Source organism: Phaethon lepturus, unplaced genomic scaffold (genome assembly GCF_000687285.1).
Source record: "Phaethon lepturus isolate BGI_N335 unplaced genomic scaffold, ASM68728v1 scaffold28331, whole genome shotgun sequence".
In the NCBI taxonomy this organism is placed as follows: domain Eukaryota; kingdom Metazoa; phylum Chordata; class Aves; order Phaethontiformes; family Phaethontidae; genus Phaethon; species Phaethon lepturus.
The window spans coordinates 17,084-27,140 of record NW_010519046.1 but is presented as its reverse complement, the minus strand read 5'-3'; the positions used below and the strand labels follow the sequence as shown (position 1 = coordinate 27,140).

General features: G+C 43.6%; 1 protein-coding gene across 1 annotated transcript in view; it reads left to right on the top strand.

The window, feature by feature from the left end:
* Nucleotides 1–2,035: 2,035 nt before the first annotated feature.
* The window catches only part of LOC104628369 (CMP-N-acetylneuraminate-beta-galactosamide-alpha-2,3-sialyltransferase 1), a gene marked incomplete at its 5' end in the record, with an annotated part of 13,075 nt that continues 5,053 nt past the window's right edge, over nucleotides 2,036–10,057 (top strand). Inside the window, 3 exons of the mRNA XM_010296924.1 lie at nucleotides 2,036–2,232; nucleotides 4,865–5,044; nucleotides 9,785–9,830. Coding sequence (XP_010295226.1) covers nucleotides 2,036–2,232; nucleotides 4,865–5,044; nucleotides 9,785–9,830 — 423 coding nt within the window. The remainder of the gene's footprint in view (nucleotides 2,233–4,864; nucleotides 5,045–9,784; nucleotides 9,831–10,057) is intronic.

Sequence of the window (10,057 nt, the reverse complement as noted above, 5' to 3'; positions counted from 1 at the left end):
GCTTTAATTTGGTTTCAATAGAGTTACTCAAGACTGATGGCAGCGTAACAGACAGAAAAGACAGATTCCTATTCGATGTAATGGAGGTGCCATAATAATGTTTCTTACCATTTTAATGCATCAAACAGGAATCAATACTCCAGTTCCATTCCTTTACTGATGCTATCATTCTGGCTGAAAAGGCAATTTAACTTAAAAAGGGGGCTCAGATATTTAGCATTTTCTGAAAATTACCTTCCTCATCTGAATTTTCTCAGGCAAAATCACTTCAAGAATAGGTTTTGGGGTTTTTTTCCCCGAATAACTATGTTCTTAAAAATGTTTTGGTGCATGTTTGGCAGTTTTCGCTTTCATGTCAGTTCACCTATGTAGTAAAAGGGTATGCATGGGAATATGCATGTAAGTGTTCAAATAATTAAAATCAAATTCCTTTTTAAAAAAATGTTGGATTTTTCTGCATTATACACCAGATCTTACACTGTATGACATCTGCGAAAAGTCTCCATTTATTTTGAACACTGCAGGCTTTCTAACATTAAATGTTTTTCATAAATTCAGCGTTTTTAAAAACAGGTTAGATAGGATTAATAAAGAATACACAAGAGTTTAGATATGTGAACATGTGTTTGTAGCATCACACACAAATTTAGAAGAAGATAACCCTTTGCATGTAAATAATTGAGCCCTCCACTGAATAGTGACATATGTGGTAATAATGACGGTGCTTGTTTGGGCATCCTAATTACCTTGCATCCTAATCACCTTGTGTAGTCCATATATAAGTATATAGGTTAGCAAGAATTAGCAGGAAGATTAAGTCTTTGTATGTACCATTTCTTTGTCTTCTTTGTTTTCAGGCATTGTCTCCAGTGTTGTCTTGCAGCTGTGAGCTCCCCCCATGGACCTGTTGTTCAATTCAGTGCAAATAAGGTTGCTTTACGTAGGTCTGCAAAGAGACAGCATGAAATTTAAACAAAAATTACAGTGATACATCTGTGTGTGTTTTTGTGTAAGAGAGAGAGATCAGGACAAACTGACAGTTCCTGGTACAGGCAAGAGAAACGCATCAGAAACTAAAGCCAAATTACCCCAGGCCATTGCCGGGAGTCGTGGGAAAAGGTGTTTCTCCCCTGTCCCTCCCTGCCTCTTCTTGCCCTGGGCTGGCAGAGCAAGGGCAGAGCCTTTTGGCAGGTTTTGTGTTAGGAGCTGCACTCCCTTTGTGAACTTGCAAGCAAGCGGCACCACGATGGTGGGCAATGATTTTTGTGAGCCTGCCAGCACTGCCAACCTGTTTAGTAGTCCTTGGAGAGCAGAACCCCAGAAAGGGAGTGTCTGACCATCGCCTGCCCTGCGCTTTGCCTGTACCTTCCCCGTCCAGCCATTGTTTCCACCATGCACCACAGAGCTGCTACAAAAGAGTTTCCTTCCATGGCAACAGACACAATGACCAAGGTCCGGGTGGTTTTCTTCATCCTGGAGAATTTTTTAGATGTACCTACATCTCCAGCGCTCAGGGCTAACTCTACCATAGTTTCCTATACACTAGGAGCTTGTTCCTCCACAGTCCAGAAAAGCAGCAATGAGATCTTCCACTTCTGGCATATGCCAAAATTTGTGGAAGGGATGTCAGCCACATCTGGGGTCCATCAGGTTCTGTCCTTCCTAGGAGATTTTAAAAGAAATCTTACACATGTCCTAACAGAAGATATCTGACCCAAAGTGGGATTAGGCTTATAGGCACCAGAGGATCAGCCTTGGGGAACACATGATCTGTTTCACCACGGATAGATGGATTGAGCAGGTGAGGGAACCCAAGTAAAAAGAAAGGAAAAGGGGAACCAAGTTTAAAAAGTTAATGGGAAGGGATTTTCCACTTTTTTTCTGCTCCTAACCCAACGCCTTGTAATGCATACTGCAGGAGACAGTGTCTGCAAGTAGATACAAGAATGGTCTTTGAGAAGACATTTGAAGCTACATCTTGGTCACAGAAGAGCTAGCTGTATTGGTAAGCTGGGGTGATTTTTCTCTCTAACAGAAATTGCAAGGAGAGAAAACTCCGAAGAATATTAATGCTACCCTCAAGGAATTCTTTGGGATCATTCCCGGGCATGGGGATCCACTGCAGGAGCGAGGCACTTACACGTGCAGACGGTGTGCCGTCGTGGGCAACTCTGGGAACCTTCTGCAGTCTCGGTATGGCCCAGATATTGACTCCCATGACTTTGTGCTCAGGTAAGTAGCCACCACCTCAGCTCCAGACGTCTCTGTTGCTTAAGATTCACTGGTATTTTTGGAGATAAGTGAGCAAACAAGATTTCAAGGGCTATCTAGTGAAATCTGGTACTTAGGTCAAACCTAAGTTCCAGGGATGTAAACTATGTGTGTTGGAGATATGACCTCATGTTTTAGCTTGGAAAAAAAACATGAATAGGTGTTGATACTGTAGCTTGTTCTGCACTGTCCATAATTGCCTGTGTTAAAAAGTGTAGCTGAAAAACCCTGCAGTTTTGAGTAAAAGTTATTTCAACAACTCGTACTCACAAGTGATCTTTTACACACTTAACTGACTGTATGAGATTTTACTTTTTTGCACTGATGCATTCTTAATCATCACTTCGCAATGAACAGGAGACAACAGGTTGTCTGCAACTACCTTGTAAACGGTCACATTGCCTCTTCCTTTTGAGGCGATGAAGGTTGGCTATTCTGTCCCACTAAAACACAAGCAGAAAGTAGGTCAGCAGAGCTAGTCACCCAGAGGACAGCCAAGATGTCTGGGCTAAATTCATCTCCAACGTGTTGTCCAGCTTTCACATCCCAGCTGCCAGTACAGCACAATTTGGGGAGCAATGCAGGGCAGGGCAGAGGGCCTGGAAGGAACCAATTGCTACTGAAAATACCACACGTGGGATTACACTCTCAGAAACAACATAACCTTTAGCAGGAAGCTGTGTGCTGAAGTCAGGAGTGAACCAGCAGAAGATCAGCACTATTTGCACTGTTAGGCCACCTTAGGCCACTGGGCTTCCACTGTGGCTGGGACACACTGCAGAGTCTTTAAATGACATCTAAATGTTCTCAGTAAACCACTTCAGGAGTTGCTTCCTTCAGTTGCACGCCTTGCCCTCTGCCAAAAGTGCCTCCTCAAAGGCAGTGGCAGCCGACCTGGTCTTCAGATCTGCAAAGGGAAGTGAAGAGCCCTCGACATTACTCCCACAGGTTGCAAATGTGAGACAGCCCTCTTCCTGTGTGGACTTTCTCATCTTGCCTGGCCTGCATTTCCAGATTCATGCAGAAAAAGCTTTGCTAGACTTAAAAGCTATTTTTTGGAGTAGTAACTAAAGAGGAATGCACTTAGATGTGTGCTGCTTCTCTTAGGCTTTGCCCTTCCCGTGGCAGTGCATCCCTGGCAAGGGAGAAGCTCTCTGTGACTTGGAATTGAAGCTCCCAGTCTCAGATTTATATTTTAGCAATCTCAAGCCAGATCTGAGGGGATGGCACAAGGTTTTAGGATTCACCATGGAAATGTATGCAGAGAAGGTGACCCCTCTGTGTGTTAATCCAACAAACAAAATCTCTGGTGACCTGATGTTCACTTGCACGTACTCTGGCAATACAACCAAGTTCGGGGAAGAGCCAGGGAGTCTGAGGGGACACATTTCCTTCCAAACATCATGTTCCAGACCACTTTTATTTGTTTAACTATCAACTTTCTTGACAGAAGGAAATTCCTGCTTGGTCCTTCCTTGTCCTCCTTGCACTTCTGCCAGGAGATGAGCTAATAACGCCTTGGTAGAAGACTCCACTGGGCTGCAGAGAAACCCCATTCTGCTCAGAGCCAGCGTGGGCGTTTCTGCATGGTGTTGCATAGCACCATGGATTCATGCGAGGTCAGGCAGGGCCACTTTGGGGATCTCTAGCGTGCATTGCACTGCCCCATAGAAGCCTACAAATCTTTACTAGCAGTGAGCTAATGCCTCAGGGAAGGAATTGCTGATATGTCCCCAGATTTGCTTTCAGAAGTGAACACAAGCATAGAGGCATTTCTGCAGTCCTGAGCTCAGAAACACCCACTCTGCTCCCTGATACACCCAACATAAGGTGTTTGGCCAACACGCTTTGACTGAGCTCTGGTGGGTCCTGGATAGATCTCCATGCAGTGACCCCAGGGTTACTTGAAAGCACACCACGTGTGCGCGGAGTGACCCTAAGTAGATGTATTGAAATTGGGGGACATACTGCAAAATAAGGTTTGAGTAAATGAAGTGTCAGCACTTGATCCTGGATTTGTCACTGTGGCTTTGGTGCCTTTTCATGGGAGGACCCTAAGAAATATTTGCTGCTTCTTATCACACATAACATGGTTTGTTACCTTGACCCTAGACATCCAAATACACCTGTACAGATGGGGAGAATGAAACTGCAAGTCAAGCTGATGGCCTTCAGGGCAATATTTTTCTCACCTACTTGAGGCTTCAGCTTTAGGATGAAAGGAGATGTGTCCTCATGGACTCACTGCTCTTTAGACCAGCTCTCTGCTGACTGTAAAGGGAACCCAGGGATGTGCTCAGAGATACACTTGCTTGGCAGAGGCTCCCATTCAGCCCCAGGAATCACACACTGAAGCTGAGCTTTCATTTACTTTTAATTTATCCACTATGCGTGATGGTCATTTCAGCTTGCTCGAGGACCACTACACCCTGTCAAGGCTGTCTGAAGACCCTGCATACAGCACTCTCCTTAGCCATGGGAACATTTTCCTGCTACCTCAAGCAAATGATTTGGGGAAGAATCACACATGTTTTTACCTACCTAATTCCTCTCCTGCTTCCTCACACTCTCACTTCTTATTTTTGGGCTGCAGAATGAACCGTGCCCCCACCACTGGCTACGAATCAGATGTTGGGAGCAAGACCACTCACCACTTCGTTTACCCCGAGAGCTACAAAGAGCTGGCAGAAAACGTGAGCATGATCCTGATCCCCTTCAAAACCCTGGACCTGCGCTGGGTTGTCACCGCTCTCACCACAGGCACCATCAACTTGTGAGTAAGGGCAGCGCTGAGCGGGCAGGAGGAAAGGGTGGGAGCCCCCACATGTTGCTGTAGGATAGAAAAGCCCATGCTGGGCAAATCCTTGCTTCTGATAAGGCTCCGGGGAGCTTTACAGACCCTCTCAGGTCAGAGTTCAGTCCTGAACACGTGTTTCCTGGGAAAAACTTAATGTTATGGTGCAGTCTTCGAGGCGAAGATCCAGATCCAGCTCTTCACAACCCAACACAGTGGTCTCAGAGAGATGAAAGGGGGAGGTTTTGCTGCTGGAGGTGGTCAGTTTTAGCAGCGACTTCTTGGGCTTTGGGGTTCAGTGCCTCATTATGGGCTTCTGCCCATTCCCCCTCCTCTCCAGTCCCTTGGGAGTACAGTGGGTGCAGCCAGAATGCCTATACCCAGACGTACCCATCAGAAAGCCATCTGCGGAATGAGGTGTTTGGTGGATTATTCATTCAACAGTGGTCTTAGACACCTGGATTATCCTACCTGAGACACTTTGGGTGGCTAAGCGGTCCTCCAACAAGTATTATCCCACTTGCAGAAGAGGACGGGGAAGCAGAGAGGGATGTGCAGGCTGCTCACGCAAGGCAGTGAGAGCAGAAGCAGACCACAGCACTCAGTCCCCCATCCACAGCATCCTCCCCTGGACAGGTCGGTCACGAGCTCAGTCTGTCTTTCCTGGTGGAATGTGACTGAGAGCCGTGCAGAGGAGACACCATTGTTTTGTGTGTCACCTGTATGCCTTAGCCTTAAAATAATGTGTTCTACCTGGCATCAATGTGCCATGCTGGTATTTATTCTCAATTTCTTCTTTGTAAGTCCTTTCACAAGTAACGGGGATGGACATTCTAGCAGGGCCTGTTGCGATAGGACAAGGGGTAATGGTTTTAAACTAAAAGAGGGGAGATTTAGACTAGAGATAAGGAAGAAATTTTTCACAGTGAGGGTGGTGAAATCCTGGCACAGGTTGCCCAGAGAGATGGTGGATGCCCCATCCCTGGCAACATTCAAGGTCAGGTTGGACGGAGCTCTGAGCAACCTGATCTAGTTGAAGATGTCCCTGCTCATTGCAAGTGGGTTGGACTAGATGACCTTTAAATGTCCCTTCCAACCCAAACCGTTCTATGATCCTATTCTGTGATTCTAATGTTGTCCTGCTTAACACATTTATGGCAGCACTAGGTTTAGAAATGTGAACAAAATGCATGTTTCTTCTGATTGCCTGCTAACGGATTCTCTTCCTTCCTATAAAATGGCTTCTCCTAATCCAGCAAATGAAATACGTGACATTTGTACTGTGTGTGAGGCTATCTGCTGGATGTAAAGCCACAGCCTGGTGGGATTGCTCAGTGGCACTCTGCTGCACATAGGCAGCAACACCAGATCAGATTACTTTATGCCAGAGAGAAGTATTTCAAGACATTTCAACCTTTTTCCCCATTTCAGAGTCTCAAAAGAGTAAAATCTTGGAAAAGTATGTCCCTGTTGTCAGGGGATAAGACCCACTTTTAATTATTAAAGCAAACTTTTTGATGGGACAACAAATGGTAATTTAGTTATTCTTTTCTTTTTCTTTTCTCTCTTTGCAAATGCATTTTAGATTCTTTTCACTCCGTATTAAGAATCTCTTAACTTGTAACAAATGTGTTTTAGTCTCTTTTTACCTTTTTTTCCCACCAGCACTTAGTATGTACAATCATAAATTGTCTCGAAAAATCCATTTTCAGGACACACTTGTAACTCAGAAAAATCAGCCCACTTAGAAAATCAGCTAAGAAGTATCAGTGACATTTCATGCATGGTTTAGGGTTTTGGGTTTTTTGGAAGCTGTATTGATAAAAAAGGTTGAGAACCTCTGCTCTTAAGCCTGGATCCAAATCCTATCAGAAGCAATGGAAAGCTCCCAGCTGCCTTCTGTGGCCTTTGAATGAAGCCCCTTGCTGCATCTTTGTCAAATCCACCCGTCCATGTTTCCATCACTGTCACTGTTCTGTGCCCAGATTGCAAAGCCGTATACTATTTTTTGTTGAGTATTTACCCTCAGAAGAGGCAGAAAGTGGATTGCAGTGGTAAAGCTCAGTGAGCACTTAGCCTGTCAGGAAGATATACCTGGTTGACTATGAGGCAGTCATAGCACATGAAAGGAAAAACTCTTTGCTTAATAAATTACAGGATATATTATATATTTATAATTAGATTGTATACATGGACTTGGTAAGCCTCTGGTATAAATTAGTGTGTGAGTGTTTAACCCCATGGAAGAAATACCAATATTGTAAGATTTTTGCCATACTGAAAGCAGGGAAATTGTGTAATTAATAGGCTGGCACATGCTGGAGCAATAAAACCATCAAATCATAACAATACATTTAGTATATTTTTAGGGTAACAGAATAAACCTAGGGGCATGCATTAAACGCACAATGTCAGATACAGTGTATAAGGAGATTGTTGACTGTACATTTGTAAAGGGGAGAAGGCATCAGATAAAAATAAAACCCATCTGAAATTCAATATTTTAGAAGAGAAGAAATACCCACCTGAGTGCACTCATAGTTAAAAAAAGATAAGCATCCTGTGTTATGGTTCAAAAGAAAAATCAAATTGCAGATGGCCTTAATATTAGATCAATTTGATAGCTGAAATGAGACATGTCCCATTTGACTGATGGATGTTCCATTCCAAAGTGTCTCTCTAAGACAGCGCATTGTAACAGACCAATAAAGGGCTTCTGGGACAGAAAACCTTCAGGCCCTCATCAGTCGTATATTTAGCCTAGTTGCCTTAACTTCTACAAGTCTTCTACAATTGTCCATAGTGAAAAAAGTTCCATGTATCTCCGCTTGGTTTGGCAAAGAACAATTTTTGTATTCCTTAAAATGTTCCACATCTTCCACTTGAGTCAACAGTACAGTGAATGTCCTGTACAAGGTGGCCAGTGATGCTGGCAGACTTCGTGAGAGCCCTGCCAAGTGGCTCATAGAAGAACAGTTTATACGAATTCCACCCGTAGCCACCTTCATCACAGGCTTCACTCTCTGTTCCACTCCTGTGTGGTATTTACTGGGTCACAAACTCCCTGGCTGCTATGCAGCCCAGTTTTTACATGATCATAATGGCGCAGGTCTCTGTTTGGTCTTAATCAGCATGCCAATACTTTCCATGTGGTTGTATGAAATTGTGCAGCCAAGTGACAGCAGGAGTTGGGTATTTCTTCTAAAAAAATTAAAATCCCATGATTAAAATGACTAGCATGTCATCTGACAAGAGCTACAGTATTGTCCTGGTTGGATTAGAGGTCTATGCAAATACTGTCTTGAATATTGCATACCGTTCACTTTGGTCTTCTACTGTACCTGGCTAGTTGTCCATGAAGTATGGGCCTCTTGTTTCTTCCACATCACCTTTTCAGAAAAGACTGGCTGTTCATTTATATAATAACGAGGAGATTTCACCAACAAAGAAGTGCTTTATGTCTTCATAATGACCAAAATGACATGGGATCACCAAGACTACTTCTACTGACTTTGCTAACCCAAGGTCAGGCATGGGAAGCAGATGCAAGGGCAGATTTGCTGAGGACAGATTTGCTGAGGGCAGATTAAGAAGTCTGCATAGGTGTCCCTTTCTCCATTAGCATCTCGTGTCACATCTCAGGGGGCTGGAACCCACCTATCACATCTTCCACTGCATCCAGCCTGGGGCAGGGATCTAAGATGGCCGGAAGTACACAAGGAGATGAGGACATTGCCAGGTCACTGCTGGTTTGGGAAGGCTTAGACTAATGTTTCGAAGTGCTGATGATCCATGGTTCAAAGAGAAATAAAATGTTAATCACAGGAACTTTTTTGTTACCAAAAATCAAGCAAAAACATTTAGATTAAACTAATGGAAGGATTTGGTGATTTATTGCAACCCATCTAAAAAGTATGCAGAGTATATTTTGGGAAGTAGTTCAGTTACAAGGCCAGTTCAGAATTTTCTCACTTGAAACAAACTCAGGGAGATTTTTTTTACAGCACTCGTGATGAGCTGTGCAGTGCCAGCATGCACTGTGCATGAGATATGGGGAAGAAAAGTTTTTTTTTGTTTTCAAGGCATGACTCGTGATTTCAACCCAGTCATAAGGTATGACTTGGAAGTTTTACGCTGGTAACTGCAGGAAGCCTTCAGCATGCCCCTAGGGAGGAGGGGAATAGCTTGCTGGTGAGGGGCTGTGTGCTGGGAATGCCAGAGTTGCACATCACCACAGAAGTTATGAGCTCTACTACCACCTACTCTGAAAATCATGCAGTAGCTAAAGTATTAGGAGGGGAAAAGTCTCCCCCTGGTGGGAAAAGGTTTTTCTGCCATGAGATCAAATTGAAAGCCTCCCCCATCATCAAAATGCAAAGACTGCAACAGTCATGAGCCAAGAATTAGAAGTCATGGGCTCCACATAATATTGACTTTGCAATATATTGTCAATTAAACCTTTGGTGTCCTACTGTCAATAATTAACTTGAAAATTTAGAAATGTAATGGCTTCCTATAAACTTGCTTCAGTGACACCTCAGTTCTTTTCATGCTGTTTTATTTAATTGTAGCCTCATTTTCCAACAATTTCTTTAATTTATTGCTTTTAAATAATTTGAATTTATTCCTGTACATGATGAATATTCTTTCCTTCTTTGGAAATAGAGGAATATGTTGGGCTTCTACTAATCTTGGTGGTGTTCTTTTTTCTTCTAACAGCACATATGTGCCAGTTCCACGGAAGATCAAAGTCAAAAAAGAAAAGGTGAGCCACACTGATCTGTGAAGTTGTTCTGCTAATCTAGTTGTAGGTCTTTTGCCTCTTTTGGAGACTGCAAGAATCCAAGGAACCCCTTGGCACTCATGAAAACTGCAACCAGAATACATACACTTTACAATGCTCAGCTAAGCTAAAGGTTTAGCTCCTGTCTGCCATTCAGGCCATAGATCAACCATTAAATATCTGAAGTTGGAAAGAAACTGCTCTTGTGA